General features: G+C 46.0%; 1 protein-coding gene across 2 annotated transcripts; it reads left to right on the forward strand.

Moving 5' to 3' along the window:
* Window positions 1-53: 53 nt before the first annotated feature.
* Window positions 54-14,794, forward strand: HMGCL (3-hydroxy-3-methylglutaryl-CoA lyase). Of its 2 annotated transcripts, none has more exons than XM_082232573.1 (9): window positions 54-198; window positions 3,009-3,092; window positions 5,303-5,410; window positions 6,030-6,125; window positions 7,541-7,689; window positions 8,207-8,270; window positions 9,177-9,365; window positions 10,274-10,399; window positions 11,592-14,794. In XM_082232573.1, the coding sequence occupies exons 1-9, from the start codon at window positions 163-165 to the stop codon at window positions 11,691-11,693; spliced, it is 954 nt and encodes a 317-aa protein (XP_082088699.1). In that variant the 5' UTR covers window positions 54-162; the 3' UTR covers window positions 11,694-14,794. The 2 variants fall into 2 exon arrangements, with proteins under 2 accessions (XP_082088699.1, XP_082088698.1); XM_082232572.1 differs by lacking the exon at window positions 54-198 and adding an exon at window positions 1,812-1,954.
* The last annotated feature ends 3,778 nt before the right edge of the window (window positions 14,795-18,572 follow it).

Consider the following 18,572-nt stretch of genomic DNA (forward strand, 5'->3'; position numbering starts at 1 on the left):
TAAAATTGGCAGTTTTAGAGCCAAAACAAATAGCTCTTATCTCAGAGCCACAGGTTTCTGTTGCTTTAGTGGTATAAATGCACATAGGGCAGTGCTGCAAGTCACCCGTGCAGGCCAAGCTAAGTCAAACCCCTGTGTGAGCAGGAGACATCAGAGTGCAAAATGGGACCTTTACGAAGAGGAAGCCTGATGGGACAGGTATACTTTTTAAAAATGGGTGCAAATAGTATGTGTAATGAGTTGTTTCAGCTATTAGAAAAAAATATGGTTATCTCTTGTATCTTCTATGCACACTTGAGAATTTGGGTAGAAGGATGCATAGTACCATACTTTACCATACCATACTTTATAGGTTGGGTTGTTGTTTTTTGAAGGCCACTATAAATATGTTAGGCTAATAAGTGTAGCAAGCAGAATGAGGTGTAATTGATTATGTGTCATTACATTGCTTTCTTCAGCCTCTTAGTAAGTTGTGAAGAACACAAAGCAGGGCAGAAAGGTGGCATCAGGTATTTGGAAAGGATTTTCAGGTACGAACAGCAGCAGTTGAGAGTGGTCAAAAGCCATGTAGGGCTGCCGTCCCTATTGTGGATAAGCTCAGATTGTTAGCAGGAAACCTCATAGTAACCATGTGACTAATGCTAAGAGGTGGGGAAGTTATGGGGCAGAGAGATAACAGGCTTGACCAGGAAGATCTTTGAAGGTGAGGGCTTTGCTTCGGATGCTGTGGTTCAAGCATACCTCAAATATGCAAAAAATGTGAAATTGATGGGGAATTCTTTTATGGCACAGTATCCTGTCCATGTTGCTTGTGTGTCGTGCTTACCTTTGTCAAAAACAATCCTTGTTATGCTTGTATGAGTCTGGTGTCATTTTATACATACAGAGAGCCAGATTTAGGTTTGATGAGGCCCTAAGCTACTGAAGGTAATTGGACCCTTTATATGTCCAGTTGTCCTTTGTCAACAACAAATTGTCACTGTTTTTTGTGTTGAATATATGCTATATGGTAATTTATGGACCCAATAGGTATCTAAAGCCCATAACAAATTTGCACATAACAAATAGGAGCCTACAGAACACAAAACACTGTTGCTATAGGTTCTATTTAATTTGTTTTTTATCTTATACTTAGGAAATGTACATCGGTTTTTTCCTTTTCATTTTTTGGGGGCCCCCAAGAGAGTGGGGCCCTAAGCTATAGCTTGTTTAGCTTATAGGTAAATCCAGCACAGAGCTCTAACAGTTGTAGCCAGTCAGAAAATACAGGAATCGCCTATCCCCGTCTTGAAAGCCTCTCAGGGGCAACGCCTGCTTGGAGGCGGCAGCTACTAATGCCAAGAGCAGGCATGGGCAAACTCCGCCCCCCCAGATGTTTGGGACTACAATTCCCATCATCCCTGACCACTGGTCCTGTTAGCTAGGGATCATGGGAATTGTAGTCCCAAACATCTGGATGGCCGGAGTTTGCCTATGCCTGGCCAAGAGGAGGTCTGCCACGATGGGCATTTCGCCTAATTCATCAAAGCACTTCTTACGCTGTCCTCTCAAGCTCTGGTTCCGGATGCCGCACTCTCAGCTGCGCGGCGGCGCCAGCCACTGCTACTCCGCCAGGGGCGAGGGAGGCACTCTGCACATGCTCAGGCGCAAGCACAAAGGGCATAAAACAAACCGCCCCCCTCCCGTGCCGGGGTCTCCCATCCTCGGCCACTTTCCCCCCCAAGCGGACAGGCAGAGATTCACCAGGTGAAGCCCTGCCCGCATTGCTGGGAAGGCGAACGCGCCAGCGCCGCCCACTCCGCCGCACGCGCATCGAGGGAAGAGGGTCACGTGGAGGAACAAAGCCCTCCCGCCGTCACGTGACCTGCTTCTAGTCGCGGACTCTCGCTGGAGAAGTGGCGACATGGTGGCGGCCAAGCGGGCGCTGCCGCGGCTGGTGGCTTCGCTGCGGCCGGTGAGCGGGAGAGCAGAGCTGGGGCGGGTCCAGGCTGGGAAGCGGGACGTTGCTGCTTCGGGCGCTGCGGTTGTGGCGGCTCTCCGTGGGGAGCCGTGTCCCTAAGCTGCCCTGGCAGCTGCTATGGGGTGGCCTGCGAACGGCAGGGACTACCTCCAGATGTTTTCTACATCGTCCCCAGACAGGCTGCTTGTAGGGCCTGTGGGGAGGGCACGTTTCAGGTTAGTTGTTGCGCTGCAACCTCCCGAGCTCCACCAGCTGCAGCCTGGTGTGCAAGGTAAACACTTGCAAAGGCTCGCAGATTGAGACTGGCAAGAGCAACAATTGCGCTTTTGCCGGAGAATGGTAGAGGTCCGTTTCGTTTGCAAGTTCTCCAGAAAACCAGTCCCAAAGGTTTTTACTAACTTGTGAATCACTGAATAAGAACATGTTTTACGGATGTATGTATGTACAGGAATATAGGTTTTTTTTAAAAATGATGCACTTACCCAGGGTTCTCTGGGGAAATACATGAATGAAGTGCTGTGAGGCATGAGAAATCATTTGGAGGTGGGCTTATAGTCCTTTCATGCACAAATCCATTCCACTTTAAGCTTTCTTCATTTCAGGATATTAGGATTCCCGCCCCTCTCCGGGATGTAAGGGATGACATTTTGTTGTTGCTGTTCTGAAACAATTGGGAGTCCTTGCTGATCTACTATAAATCTGTCAGAGATCTACCAGTACTGTAGATCATTGTCTACATTCTGCCCACCCTTCCAAAAATGCTAGAAGGGCAGATGTCAAGCTTAGTTGAATCTACTCTATATTTTGGCTTTTGCCCTCCGTGAATTGGTTTTAACCTCTATGAATTTGTCCTGAACCCCATTTAAAGCCATCCAAATTGGGGACCATCGCTACATCCTTTAGTTTAGCTATGTACTGTACCAAGATGGACTTCATATCTCTTTTCATTAATTATTCATTAGGCATGTTGACCAATAAGAACATTGTGAAAATGTATTGTTCATCCCAGTTGTAAATAAATAAATTTATCATTTTTTCCCCTCTACAGCTCAGCTCAACAGCAGCTGGTACGCTTCCCAAATATGTGAAAATAGTTGAGGTCGGTCCAAGAGATGGCTTGCAAAATGAAAAGGTAAATGACTCCTGATAAGCCATTTGTCTTGTTCGTGAAACCTACAGTAATTTGTTCTCATGAACCTGCTCTTTCAACATCTGCGCTGTTTTGATTTTGCTGCCAACTAGAACATGGGTCACAGCTCAAAAATTCCATCCTCACCCTTTCATCCTACTTTGTCTGTTTCTGGCAATTCCTGTATATTGATCACTGGAAATGCATCAGTCCAGGCTGATGGGTCACATTAGACTCACCTCAGAGACTTAGGCCTGGGCAAACTGCAGTCTCTGCTGCTCAATTTCTCATTTGTTCATTTCAATACAGCAGCTTATATAAATTAAATCAGTCTGTGAAATGGGTACAGCCTACTGCACAGATGATGCAAAGATGCCATGGACCAGCATAAGGAGCACCTGGAGAGATAACATTTCATAACATGCTCTAATCTAACATTTTGTGATCTTTGTTGCATTTCATCAGATTCCTATGAGCATGCACAGTAGTATGTATAATGTTTGCACGCTCTGGGTTGAAAAGCACTCCGCATTACACAGACCTTGATAGTTTCAGTTTTTAAGGATTTAAGGCGGCATTGTGATGAGGAGACTGGCACCCTAATGAGTGATGCTGACAATAACATTTAGTATTTATGTCCCTCTTTCTTTGCTCAAAATGCTTTTGCATACCTTATCTTTGTTCAAACAGCAAACATCTAAGGTACGTCAGTGGTGTTGTACCCATATTGCAAATGGGAGATTGAGGCTCAGAGAATAGTTTGCCGAAGGCTACTTCCATAGCAGAGGCAAGATTTGAACTGGGCTCTTCCTGGTTCATAGCAACCTTAGCTTCTTAGCCACTACATTTTACCAGCTCTTGCCTTGAAATGGCATAGTTCAGAAATATCGAAGGATTTCTGTACTAGGAGGAGAAGCTGCAAGAGCCCGGCCTGGAGTCAGAATTGTCCTGTCTGCCTCTGGCTTCGGTGGGAGCCTTTGCAGCTTGTAGGATGTGTATGGTTTTGTTTATGCCTGTGAACCATATCTTGGAAGTTCCATTGGGGGATTTTAGCAGTCTTACCTGCACCCCATAGAGATACTGACTTCATAAAGGCATAATGAAAAATCCTGTTGGAATACCAAGAATACGTCCCCATCAGGCCAGTGGTCTGTCTAGCCCCACACCCAGATTCCCAAGTGGCCAACACAGTGCCCCTGAGAAGCCCACATGAGAGTAATGGGCCTCTCCTGCTGCTTTTGCTTCACAGAAACTGGTATTCAGAGGCATAATGCTTCTAAACTGGAAGGTTGCCTCTTGGCATCTTGACTAGCAGCCATTGATAGACCACTTCTCCTTTCTGAATTTCTCCGACCCTCTTCTAAAGCTATTTAATCATTGCAGGTAGCCAACTAGGTAAGACAGTACAAGTTCTGACCTACGGTAACTGTGGAGAGAGAGGGGAAAATATCTCCCAATACACAAAGTCAGAGCCAGGGAGTTTGTTTAAGGCTTGACGTGAATGTTTACCCATTACAAAGTCTGTCCAGCGTTACCACGTTGCAAAACAGGAAATCTTTGTCCCTCTGGCAGGCTGTGTGGTGCGCAATACTCACAGTGATGCAAAATTGACTAACAATGTCAGCTCCACTGAGTTCAGTGTAGCCGGTTCTTACGTATTTATTGTTTATTATAATAGGAGATTTTTAGTCTTCTCCATTCTCCAAAGCTCAAGGTCAGATGCAGTATAAAAATTAAAGAAATGCAAAAAGGTTGTGGTAATTCACCTATCTGTAAAAAATAATAAGATCATTGTATAAGGATCCCAGCCATTTCCACTCCCTTGTCTCCAATAAGAGGCATCCTTCTTGCCTTCCAGTTTGTGATCCTCCACCTCAGTGGCCTTCCCCAACCCTTCGAAGCCACTTTTGTTCTACTTCAGGGAAGGGTTTGATTAGACTTTCTGGAAGGGATTGTGGAATTGTTACAAGTGGGAAATGTCAAAATAAAAAAATTCCTTCCAGTAGCACCTTAAAGACCAACTAAGTTAGTTCTTGGTATGAGCTTTCGTGTGCATGCACACTTCTTCAGATACATGCACACGAAAGCTCATACCAAGAACTAACTTAGTTGGTCTTTAAGGTGCTACTGGAAGGAATTTTTTTATTTTGACTATGGCAGACCAACACGGCTACCTATCTGTAAGTGGGAAATGTGTTTCTCTCTTTTTGTAGAACATCGTCCCCACCCATGTGAAAATTGACTTAATCAACATGCTGTCGGAAACGGGTCTTTCGGTCATAGAAGCTACCAGCTTTGTGTCTCCGAAATGGATTCCTCAGGTCAGTATGGGTGATCCTCAAATTCACATTGTTGACATGTGAGTCTCATAGTGGGTTGCAGTAAAGAGAGCGGGTCCCTGCTTCTCCTGTAACCTCGCTGGGTGGCTTAGATAAATTACTGTGTCTCAACTTGGTTTCTTTCATAGGCTGCATTTGCATAGAGGTAATTCCAAACTATAGTTTAGCGCAGGTCTGGGAAGCTGGGAGCCGCTCTCTGATTCTCAGGACTTCCCCCCCAGGGCTGCTAAGCGTAATGTGGCTATGCAGCAATTTAACACAGCAGCATGCAGAGGGGGTTGTTTCTGTTATAAAAAGTTTCTGACCTTTGTAGATTACTGAGCATTGTTCTCAAATGCCTGTTATTGTAAAACGTTGTTCAGAAAGCTAGAGTCCCTCTTTAAAAACCAGCTAATAATGGAAGCAGAGCTTGCAAGAGGAGTCTGTTTTTCATTGAGGAAAGTCTTGTCAACAGTTTAAAAATACTTTTCATTTGCCGCCTAACAATCCTATTTCTTTTTCTCATTTTGATCTGCGAGGGTTTGGAAGCTTTAAGGTGCTCCCCTCTTTTACAGTAGAAAATTAAAATTCTGTCATCTCCGTTCTTTATTTTGCAACTTAGATGGCTGATCATACTGAAGTCATGCAAGGGATTCGGAAGGTTCCTGGGATCAGCTACCCTGTTTTGACTCCCAACCTCAAAGGCTTCCAAGCAGCGGTAAGGAAGATGGCAGTGCAGAAGCTCTGAGGCCATGGCTTTAGTAGTGAGAAATACACAACTATGACTATCATTTCATATCCTGTTCCAGGTATGGTGCACCTGGACAGGCAGCTCATTTATTTAAATAGGGGAGGCACATTCCCCCCCCCCCGAATTGAACTCAGTGAAGGTGTTTGTATATGTAAAAACCTGTAGGCCATGCTGGGAAAAGTCTCTCCAGCACCACAGGAATATTAATTAGCTCAATGTAGCCTTGAATTGGATAAACTAGACCCATTTTGGTATGATTTTTGTACATTATTTATTTGTTGATTTTATTGATTAGTCAATTTTTTCCAGAAAGGTGAACTCAGGGTGACTTACAAATAGGAACTTTAAAAACAAGTGAAAAGAAGAATAGGTAAAGGTAAAGTGCTTGTGCCAATAATACGTATAATAGATCAGATCCACCCCACTAAGGCAGAGGTCCCCTACCCTGCACCTTGCAAAGGCTTTCTCTGCTGCCCCAGGCAGGTGTCCCAGAGACTAAGTTTTTTATAAAAAAACAACAACAATCCAGTCTTTATTCCTCATAGGAAGAAAGTTTTGGGGCAAAATGTTCAGGTGCCTTCTAATCAATTTGTGTGAAATGAGAGCGAGTGTGATGTTGCCACCTGGTGCTGCGAAATGCCTTGTGTTATTACACAGCAACATCATTTATACGTGTAGAATCAATATTATGTGATTTCCACAACCAGGAGCAGCCGGACATAGCTGACGTCCCATGGTTAGCATAAGGTTGTTGGGGAGGTACCATACTTTTCCTCTATAAGACGCCCCCGTGTATAAAACTATCCCTCACATTTTAGAAAAAGGGAGTAGATTGCTCAGAGTTGTTGAGCTTTTTTTGCCAAAATTCACTCATCCACACGCGATGCGAAGTCAGCCTCCCGTCTGTCCCATCGCCAGCAGAAGCTGCCAATCACTCACCCAGCTGACAAGATATCAGCCAATCAACACTGCCGATTGACGTAGCAACCAATAACACGCATAATAGTGACTGACAGCCGCGGCAGCAACCAATCAAACATCCACCCTATGCACTACCCATGTATAAGACAACCCCCACTTTTTAGTATGATTTTTAAAGAAATAAACACAGTCTTATACACGGAAAAGTACAGTAACTAATTTTGAGTTATGCCACGCTGCCCCTAGCCATTTTGTGACAGGCCCCGCACAGCGCTTCTCAACATTCGAAAAGTGCCCCCATTCCAAAAAGGTTGGTGACCCCTGTGTTAGAAGATAAGCAGAAAATCAAGTTTGCTTGCAGTCACCACCTGAGTTTGAAAATTAAATTGTTGTCACTCACCACCACCTGAGTTCACTTATCAGAGGGAGTGATATATAGGGCATATTCCCTGTATTGGCAGGTGGCAGCAGGAGCTAAGGAGGTGTCAATCTTCGGGGCAGCATCAGAAGTTTTCACAAAGAAGAACATCAACTGTTCCATTGAGGAGAGTCTGGACAGATTCAGTGACGTCCTGAGTGCAGCTAGAGAAACCGGCATCCCGGTCCGAGGGTAAGCTTTAGGGCCATGTGCTAACTGAGGTGTTGAGCGTTCCTCTCTACCTGCTAATATATCGTGATTTATTTATTATTGTTATATTTACAAATGGGCTGGTGAAGTTCGGGAGAGCCGAGGGGATTCAGAACCAAAATACTGGACCATTTCTGAGATGGCCTGAAGGAGCTTTCCATAACGTGGTCCTGATAAGCCATAATTGGGGGGTGGCCATTGGTTGCTGTCTTTCATGTATGTGAGGAGGTAGCTGCCGCTCCCCAGTAGGTGAGCAAGGCTGCTCTTCACATTTTATGTGATGGAGTGAAGATTCTCGTGTATATAACAGGCTGTGGTGAGGTTTTCATACCACAGGCTTGGCTGTAAATCCCTTGGAGCTACTCTTATTCTGCAAATGATTTATAGGTCACGTGTGAGGCTGGTGGTCTGAGGCTCCCGTTCTGGTTGTGTAAAAGGCATTTGAAACTCCTGCATGTCTTTGGTATAATAATGCCTGTTCTTTCCCCCCTGCATGCAGGTATGTCTCCTGTGTCCTTGGCTGCCCATATGAAGGCAAGATTTCTCCTGCTAAAGTAGCAGAAGTGAGTATATGTTGCAGTTGGATGTTGTGGCATCCCTTCTATCTTTGATATTCTTGGTAACCTCAGTCAGTAGAGGGTCATGCATCAGCACTGCGTGTTGCAGCTGCCATCATTTCAGTTCTCATTGCACAGGTGGAAAAAGCAAAAGGTGCCTTTTTCAAGATGGAATTGCACTTTGCAAAGAGCATAGGGCTGCCATCCCAAATGGCAGCCCTGTATTAAGTTGGTATGTGTATATATGTGATATAGGCACACACACACCCCATTCACCTTGCACTGTGTTCTGACAGCAGTGCAGGGCTGGGAAGAGCCCAGTACTGGGCCAGGTGAAAGAATGCTGCAGCTGCATGTATTTTATCCTCACCACCAGCAGCCAACAATGCAAAGAGCAGGAAAACGCACACTGTAACATTGGGACATGGGGTGAACAGAAGTATATGTTATGCAAAGGGAGGATGAAACTCAGCCAGGGGCTCCCGCTTTTTGTTTTGTCCCTGTGCTCTTTACATTTTGTAGCTCAAACTTTAAATGGTAGGTCTGCATGGGAAGGGCAGTAGTAGAGCACCTGCTTTGCTGAGCAGAAGGTCACAGGTTCTGTCCCTACTCTCTCCAAGTAGGTCTGGGGACAGCCGTGTCTGAGATCCTGTAGAGCCACTGCCACTCACTCTAAACCAGGGTTTCCCAAACGTGGGTCTCCAGCCGCTTTTGGACTACAACTCCCATCATCCCTACCTAGTAGGACCCGTGGTCAGGGATGATGGGAGTTGTAGTCCAAAAACAGCTGGAGACCTAAGTTTGGGAAACTCTCCTCTAAACAGCACTGAGCTAGATGGGCCGGTGGTCTGAGTTGGTGTCAGGCAGCTTCGTGTGTTGGAAATTTTGTAAATGTTCTGTTCTCTGCTGCAGGTTTCAAAGAAAATGTATGCCATGGGGTGCTACGAGATTTCCCTTGGTGATACCATTGGCATTGGGACCCCTGGCAACATGAAGGACATGCTCTCTGCTGTCATGAAGGAGGTGCCTCTTGGAGCACTGGCTGTTCACTGCCATGACACTTACGGGCAGGCACTCGCCAACACGCTGGTAGCGCTTCAGGTGACTTCCTCGCTGTTTTCATAGCTCAAGACAAAATTCACTAAAATGGGTGGAGCAAATCAACCGATCCAATCCACATGCTAGCCCTGAACAAGCCCTGGTCGTTGGCCAATCTTGCCTGGGATAGAGATTATCTATTTATTTTGGCAGTTTATGTATCGCTTAATTAGAATTGCCTGTAAGCCATGTACAAGAAACTCAGTACGGTACAGATAAAAATCAATTGAAACAAATGAAATATTAGAATTCTGTTAAAATGCCTGCTGGAATACAAAACAGTCTCCAGTAGTAAGTAGTAACAAAGAGGGGACCTGCCTGACCTCAGCTGGAAGGAAGTTCTATAAAATCGGGTCCTCTGAATGCACAGCTCCTGGCACATATAAGCCGTGCATCTTAGCCATGGGGGACCACTAACAGTGACTCTCCAAAGAGCTCAGTGACCTGGAATGGATAAAAGGGTCCCTGGGGCATGTTTTGGCCCCACAAAAGGCATTCAGACTACATATAAAACAGGAGCCACGCAGAAGGAATGCTCTTAGGAGCCTTTCCAGCATACATCCGCCTTCCCCAAATCATACAAGAATTTCTGATACCCTGGAAGAAAGGGAGGCGACCTATTTTATTTTATTTATTTTTTGCAAAAGAAAAAGGAGGCAGAACCCCTTACCTGGATTTTCAGTCTAATTCAACGATGGGAAACCTGTGGCTTTCCCAGTTGTTGGCTCACAGCTCCCCTCATCCCTGGCCATTGGCCATGCTGGTTGGGACTGAGGAGAGCTAGGAACCACCCACATCAAGAGGGCCACCGCTTCCACCTCCCTGGTCGAGTTAATCAGCACATAAGTTGCTATTTCACTGGACTGACCAGGCAGGACTTTTCCTTAGGACGTCTCTGCTTCTGTTCGCAGATGGGCGTGAATGTGGTCGATTCCTCAGTCGCTGGCCTTGGCGGCTGCCCCTATGCCCAAGGAGCATCTGGGAATGTGGCCACAGAAGACATGGTGTACATGCTCAACGGCCTTGGCATCCACACTGTAAGTACTTGGTCATAGGAGGGGGACACACTTGTCTTGGCTTTGGGAGTTAGTACCAGGCTTTGCTTTGATAGAGATGGGTGTCTGTGGCCCTCGTTGGCTGATCAGCTGCTATTGTACTTGATGTCTCTCCTAACTAGAGCATCCAGCCGAGCTTTATCTGCCACTGTGTGTAAAGTTGTAATATGTGCTGGTGGAAACAGGTTGTCTGAAGTTTTCCACTGCATGAGGAGTTACCTACCTCAAAATTATATTCTTCTGAGTAAGGGCTGTGTCTTTGGTCACATTCATACCATCCATTTAAAGCATTCCTATGCCACTTTTAAGTCTGCCCACCCCCAAATCCTGGGAACTGAATTTTGTTAGGGGTGAGCATAGTTGTCAGGAGACCCTTACAGATACAATTCTCAGAGTGTTTTAACAACCAACTCGTCTTCCCGGGGAACTCTAGGAATTGTAGCTTTGTGAGGGAAATAGGGGTCCCCGGCACTGTGGGTTAAACCACAGAGCCTAGGACTTGCCGATTGGAAGGTCGGCGGTTCGAATCCCCACAATGGGGTGAGCTCCCGTTTCTCGGTCCCTGCTCCTGCCAACCTAGCAGTTCAAAAGCATGTCAAAGTGCAAGTAGATAAATAGGTACCACTCTGGCGGGAAGGTAAACGGCGTTTCCGTGTGCTGCTCTGGTTCGACAGAAGTGGCTTCGTCATGCTGGCCACGTGACCCGGAAGCTGTACACCAGCTCCCTCGGCCAATAAAGCGAGATGAGCGCCGCAACCCCAGAGTCGGTTACGACTGGACCTAATAGTCAGGGGTCCCTTTACCTTTTTTAATGAGCTCTGTTAACAAACTACATTTCCCTGGATACTTTGACGGAAGCCATGGTTGTTAACATGGTATAGGAGTACTTTAAATTCATGGTGTGGTTGTGACCTCTGAGGAAAAGCACATGTTTTTGGGTGTAGATGGTCTTAGGTTCAATTCTCTGCATCTCCACTTTTTTAAAAAAAGGAAAGAAAGTGGGAGGACCTCCGTTTACTGGGCTGGAAAGACCAGTGTCTGAATCTTTGGACAGTAGCTGACAGTCTAAAGAGCAGGCAGTACTAGACTAGATGGACAAATGATCTGACGTCATTTAATGCAGATTTGTATGTATAAGTAAGCAGCTGTGTCTCTTTTCTTCTTCCCTATGAAGGGTGTGGACCTCACGAAACTTCTGGACGCAGGAACCTTTATTTGCAAGGCGTTGAACAGGAGGACCAATTCGAAAGTGGCACAGGCCTCCTGCAAACTGTGAAGCAGAGCAGCGCCTTTACGGGACTTGTTGGAAGCAAAACTACAAGCGACACTCTGGAATCTGCCATGTTTGCACTTGGTCTCCTCTCCTAACTTTATTTAAGCACTCTCCGGACTCGACGGCAGGAAGATGAGTCAGCCAAATTTTACCCTGAAAAGAGACATTAAAAAAAAGTAGTCTAAAGCACTGTATTTGCACTTTGTTGGATATCTTGGGCTTTGCAAAGAACCTGAGTCCTTCCCACTGGTCACAGCTTGCCTCCAAGGAACAGATTTGTTGCAAGGGGTCATAAAATGAGCCCAGCTGGGTTGGGCCAAAGGCCTATCAATAGTCCAGCATTCTGTTCTCACAGTGGCTAACCAGAGTCCTATGGGAAGCTCACAAGCAGGCCCAGAGTGCAGTGGGGCCCTCCTCACCTGAGGGTCACTCCAAATGAGATTCAGAGGTATATTGCTTCTGACAGGGGAGGGAGAACCTAGCCATAGTGGTTCATAGCCTTATCTACCATGAATTTGCCTTTTAAAGCCATCCAAATTGGGGGTCGTCACTACATATTTTGGGAGCAAATGCCCTAGTTTAAAAAACTGCAGCTTGTGAAGAAGAACTTCCTTTTTCCTGTCTTGAATCTTCCAGCATCAATTGGAGCTTTTAAAAACACTCATCTTCATGGGAGCATCCTGAGTTCCTGTAGACCTCTATCCCAATTTGTATTTTTGGACCCTGCATTTGCTTGGGCCATAATTTATCTTTTCCTCTTCTCTCATTTGGAGTCTCCTATGTGGCATTGTGGTTGCGTCAACAGTGCGCTGTGGAGTACCCTCCCCCCCCCCACCAGGATGCCTTTCTGAATCAACTCGGGATATAAGTGGGCAACCTAAAACAGGCAATAATTTTTTGCCTTCTGTTCACCACACCTATCCCAAGGTTGCCCAGCTTGCAAAAAACAATTAACCAATTAAATAAATAATAAATAATTTTTTATTTATACCCCGCCCATATGCTACTTTCTATATCTAAAAGCAAGTAGCCTCTCTGAAGCCTTTGCTGAAATCTACTTCTTGGGTCTCAGAGGGTGGGATCCTGGTCTGACCCCCAACTCCTGTCCCCCTGAAGACTCCCTCTTGTAGGACAAGCCCATCACAAGCTCCTCCTGCTGCCAGTGTCCATGGCAGCTCAGCCTCCCCACATGATCTTCCTTAGGAAATGTGGGGCATGCTCAGTTTCCTACCCACTCTTGGAGAACAGTGTGCAGGCCTTCATTCCTTCTTGTGCCAGTATGGGATGATGGCTTCCAATCCTAGGGGAAGAGGTGTAGCAGGGATTGTGTGCCACTGAGTGATGGTGTGCCTACCCCTAGATTTGGGCCGCTGCAGCTGATTGATCCTTGTGCTGTTCCAGCCCCTGACCCAACTAGTTCTGCTTGCCAGCTAAGGGGAGTGGGCTCCTTTCACGCTTGTCCCTCTACTCCATTTTCCTCCCCTACCCCTTTTTGTTCTCCTGGAGTTGGTGTCAGAATGGCAATAGCAACCTTCCTTCCCTGGTACAAATCTGCACTTCTAGCCAAAAATAAATGGTACCCTGGATGACACAGTTGCTAATAGCTTGGTGCTGATCCTGCCAAGGTTACAGGTGTGATCCCCATATGGGACAGCTGCATATTCCTGCATTTCAGGGGGTTGGACTAGATGACCTTGGGGTACCAACTCTACAATTCTATGATTTTGTGTCAGGCATAGGCAACCTTCGGCTCTCCAGATGTTTAGGACTACAATTCCCATCATCCCTGACCACGGATCCTGTTATCTAGGGATCATGGGAGTTGTAGGCCAAAACATCTGGAGGGCCGAAGTTTGCCAATGTCATCCTAATGTCCATATGGCACTCACCCTTTTGCTTCCCAGTTCCTTCACTGCTTATAGTTCACTTTCCCTTTGTTAGGCTCTTAAGTCTTTCTGAAGATGAGGAACAGTAAAGACTTGATAGCTTTCTACTAATTCTAACAGACCTGTGCTAGAGGAATTGGTGCCAAATGATTGTTAGCTTCTTCTTGTTGCTGGGGAAAACCTTCAGAACTGGTTAGAGCAGAGGTAGCAAACCTGTGGCCCTTCAATTCTGGGACTCCCCTGACAGCCCATGCCTTAGATCAGGCATGGCCAAACTTGGCCCTCCAGCTGTTTTGGGACTACAACTCCCATCACCCCTAGCTAACAGCACCAGTGGTCAGGGATGATGGGAACTGTAGTCCCAAACCAGCTGGAGGGCCAAGTCTGGCCATGCCTGCCTTAGAGGTACATGTGTTCAATATGCCAGGCACATGTGTTGATACCCGTGCTGGCTAGGGCTGATGGGAGTTAGTCCAGCACGTCTGGAGGGCACTCGGTTGGCCCCAGGGGGGAGGGCTGAAATAGAATATATGGAAAGGGGTTGTTCTGGTTTTCTATATAGAAGGTAAAGGGAAGGGAATTATTAGGTAAATAAGCAAGTTGTGCTTGGTCCTGGACAGGGTTGGCTTGGCCACTGTGACCCCTGTATTGGTAACCTCAAGACTGGACTATTATGTGGACACACACTATCTGGAGCTGTTCTGGAAGCTGTAGCTGGTATGAAATGCAGCAGCTAGGCTGCAGGCTGGGGCAACATTCACATGTTACACTAATCCAAGGAGTTGCACTGACTGCAAACAGGCTGCTGGGCCAGGCTTTTAAGGATTTTGGTGATGACTTCTACTGCCCTAAGCAACTTGGTACCAGGATACCTGAGGCTCTTCCTCTTGGGATGCAGCCTATGGAGCTACAGTTTGCAGCCACTGGAGGGAGAGTCTTTTCAGTGGTGGCACCCATACTATTAAACCACCTGCCTTCTGAGAGTGGAAAATACAGTATGCCTAAACCTCATTACTTTGCACATCTTAAAGCCACATTGTGCCGTCAGGATTCTGGTGCCGTTTGGTCTCAGAATAAAGCTACCCTAGATTTTCAGTTGTGTTTCCTTCCCACATTTTAATGTTTTGATAAATGTATTTTAATATTGTTGTACACCACCGTGAGACTTGATGTGGGAGGTGGTATAGAAATGTTTTAAATAAAGTATTAGTTATAAAATCTGTTGTTCTTTTTTGGAATTGCTGTGGATGGGCAAGGGGAGTGGAGTGGAGGGCGTTTCAGGATCTTAATGAGGAGCACAAGCTTAACATGAGCCAACAGTGTGATGCAGCAGCAGCAAAAAAAAACAAAAAACTAATGTAATTCAAGGCTGCATCAACAGAAGTTGTCCAGATCAAGGAACGTAATAGTGCCACTCTATTCTGCCTTGGTCAGACCCCACCTGGAATACTGTGTCCAGTTCTAGGCGCCACAATTTAAGGAGGATATTGACAAGCTGGAACATGCAGAGATTATCAAGAGTCTGGAAACCAAGCCTTATGAGGAACAGTTTTAAAAAATGTTTTCAAGGTTGGCTCCCCTGCGCCTTTAACAACAACCTGAAAAGCACAAATGTAACACAGCTTTCCCCATCTCTGTGTATATCCTTATGTCTGGAAAAGCTACAGCTGCTAGGTTTTTTTGCAGGAGGAGGGCAGTAAAAATGTTGGCGGCTCAATTCCTACAATGCTGCTTTTGCAGGGAACTAGAGAATTAAGCTCCGTGCCCGTTCAATCTACTTTCTGGTCCCCATCGCAGGTATGTTGAAACACAGTCACACTCTCTGGGTGTGCAGAGTGTTACGATATAGAAGCAATGCAGCTGCGAGCTGGTAGCTTGAAAACAAAACATGATGGAATGTTGGGACTGTTCCGTGGGAAACAGAGGGACAGTCAACTCACAAGGCAATGCACCGGAATTAGCTCAGAGTGTAATATGAGCTCTTCCTCTTGCTCTTGTACAGGAAGTACAGGAGGTGTTTGTCCCTCGACTGCTGGAGCTTGAAGAGAGCAGTCATGTTTTCTGTAATGCTGCAAAGACAGGAATAAAAGCATATAAATACGTTTCTGTCTATCTCCTTTTCCCTGCCGGGGGGGAGCAGGAGGGTGGGAGTGTGCTCTTCCCACGCTGGGAAGGGTCGCTTATCGTGACCTAGCCTGGATCTTGCTGGGAATGCAACCAGGGAGGTCAACAGGAGACGAAGCCGGGTGCCTGGGAGTGTTGCCAGTTACTCCCGATATAGGCTTGATTTCTGACACAGAGTCAGTTACATGGGTGGGAGCCAACCTGCTTCAGAAAACAGGATATGGAGACACCAAAGTCACACAGTTCCTGGTCAGAGATAAAAGGGGGAGTGGCATGATGGACTGGAACTCACCTGGGCAGGCCAGATACCTGCAAGTGGAAATAAAGCCTTAGGAGGAACAGCTGAGGGAGTTGGGTAAGTTTAGCCTGGAGAAGAGAAGGCCGAGAAGTGATATGATAGCCATCTTCAAATATCTAAAGGGCTGTCACATGGAAGATGGAGCTGTGCTGGTTTTCTGCTGCTCCAGGGGGTAGGAGCTGAACCAACGGATTCAAATTACAAGTAAGAAGTTTCCAAGTAAACATCAGGAAGAACTTTCTGACAGAGCTGTTTGACAGTGGAACGGACTCCCTCAGAAGTGATGGACTCTCCTTCACTGAAGGCATTTTAAACATTGATTGAATGGCTATCGCTGCTGCTGCACGCAATGGCCACACTGTAACGCTCCTCCGTGCAAGGAGGAACATTGGCACAATCTGTGGGAGATTAGCAGCCAAAACCAACAAGTGCATGTTCTGGCTAGTTAGCATGAGAAGGGGCTACGTCCACAGAGTTGTATTGCCAATAGCCAGATACTCAGCCCATAGAAATGCAATTCATAGAGAGGGCTCTGTGTGATGTCATTTCCCCTCCTCTCCTGGGGAGGAAGCAGCATATAGTACTTCCTGTTCTTCTCTCTCCTCCTTTGACCAGTGTTGGACGCAGGCATGCCTCTGCTTGCCCCATCTTTAGGCACAGGCCTGAAGCTGGTTATATTGTAAATATAAGTATTTTGCCTGCATAGTTGTTACTGCTATGTTGCTGTGAACCAATCCATGATTATAAAGTAAGTAAATATATTTTTAAACTTACTTCTTAAATTATTCCCTGATTCTTTATTAAACAGGGTAAAAAGGGGAAAGCAAGCTTACTTCAGAGTTGGACTTGCTCCAAATAAGGTTTTATAGCTCAATTCCCTATGCTTTTAGTTTTGATGCCAAGTATGGGATTTGGAAACTCTGTTCAACCCACATGCATGGGTGTCTGGAGGGATACATTGTAATCAATATATCCTCTCCAGCCCATTGAAACCCATTCCACAAAATCAAAGTCCACCCCCTGCAGAGAGGGGTGCCCGCTGTGCTTGGCTGAGGCATGGGGTGGGCTTGTTGTTGTTGTTGTTGTTTAGTCCTTTAGTTGTGTCCAACTCTTCGTGACCCCATGGACCAGAGCACGCCAGGCACTCCTGTCTTCCACTGCCTCCCACACTTTGGTCAAACTTATGCTGGTAGCTTCGAGAACACTATCCAACCATCTCGTCCTCTGTCGTCCCCTTCTCCTTGTGCCCTCCATCTTTCCCAACATCAGGGTCTTTTCCAGGGAGTCTTCTCTTCTCATGAGGTAGCCAAAGTATTGGAGCCTCGGCTTCATGATCTGTCCTTCCACTGAGCACTCAGGGCTGATTGCCTTAAGAATGGATACGTTTGATCTCCTTGAAGTCCATGGGACTCTCAAGAGTCTCCTCCAACACCATAACTCAAAAGCATCAATTCTTCGGCAATCAGCCTTCTTTATGGTCCAGCTCTCACTTCCATACATCACTACTGGGAAAACTATAGCTTTAACTATACAGACCTTTGTTGGCAAGGTGATGTCTCTGCTTTTTAAGATGCTGTCTAGGTTTGTCATTGCTTTTCTCCCAAGAAGCAGGCATCTTTCAATTTCGTGGCTGCTGTCACCAACTGCAGTGATCATGGAGCCCAAGAAAGTGAAATCTCTCACTGCCTCCATTTCTTCCCCTTCTATTTGCCAGGAGATGATGGGACCAGTGGCCATGATCTTCGTTTTTTTGATGTTGAGCTTCATCCAGCCCAGCCTTTCGCATGATGAATTCTGCATATGAGTTAAATAAGCAGGGAGACAATATACAGCCCTGTCGTACGCCTTTCCCAATTTTGTACCAATCAGTTGTTTCATATCCAGTTCTAACTGTAGCTTCTTGTTCCACATAGAGATTTCTCAGGAGACAGATGAGGTGATCAGGCACTCCCATTTCTTCAAGAACTTGCCATAGTTTGCTGTGGTCGACACAGTCAAAGGCTTTTGCATAGTCAATGAAGCAGAAGTAGATGTCTTTCTGGAACTCTCTAGCTTTCTCCATAATCCAGCGCATGTTTGCAATTTGGTCTCTGGTTCCTCTGCCTCTTCTAAATCCAGCTTGCACTTCTGGGAATTCTCGGTCCACATACTGCTTGAGCCTTCCTTGCAGAATTTTAAGCATAACCTTGCTAGCATGTGAAATGAGTGCAATTGTGCGGTAGTTGGAGCATTCTTTGGCACTGCCCTTCTTTGGGATTGGGATGTAGACTGATCTTCTCCAATCCTCTGGCCACTGCTGAGTTTTTCAAACTTGCTGGCATATTGAGTGTAGCATCTTAACAGCATCATCTTTTAAAATTTTGAATAGTTCAGCTGGAATACCATCACTTCTACTGGCCTTGTTATTAGCAGTGCTTTCTAAGGCCCATTTGACTTCACTCTCCAGGATGTCTGGCTCAAGGTCAGCAACCACACTACCTGGGGTGTACGAGACATCCATATCTTTCTGGTATAATTCCTCTGTGTATTCTTGCCACCTCTTCTTGATGTCTTCTGTTTCTGTTAGGTCCTTAC

This window comes from Podarcis vaucheri, assembly GCF_965113315.1.
Source record: "Podarcis vaucheri genome assembly, chromosome: 7".
In the NCBI taxonomy this organism is placed as follows: Eukaryota; Metazoa; Chordata; class Lepidosauria; order Squamata; family Lacertidae; genus Podarcis; species Podarcis vaucheri.

What these genes read in the sequence shown, in the direction of transcription:
- HMGCL (XM_082232572.1), top strand. Translation starts at nt 1,904, where the DNA reads ATGGTGGCGGCCAAGCGGGCGCTGCCGCGGCTGGTGGCTTCGCTGCGG. An exon ending in ATGGCTTGCAAAATGAAAAG is followed by an intron (nt 3,093 to 5,302) that starts GTAAATGACTCC and finishes CTCTTTTTGTAG; the next exon opens with AACATCGTCCCCACCCATGT. An exon ending in TCAAAGGCTTCCAAGCAGCG is followed by an intron (nt 6,126 to 7,540) that starts GTAAGGAAGATG and finishes CTGTATTGGCAG; the next exon opens with GTGGCAGCAGGAGCTAAGGA.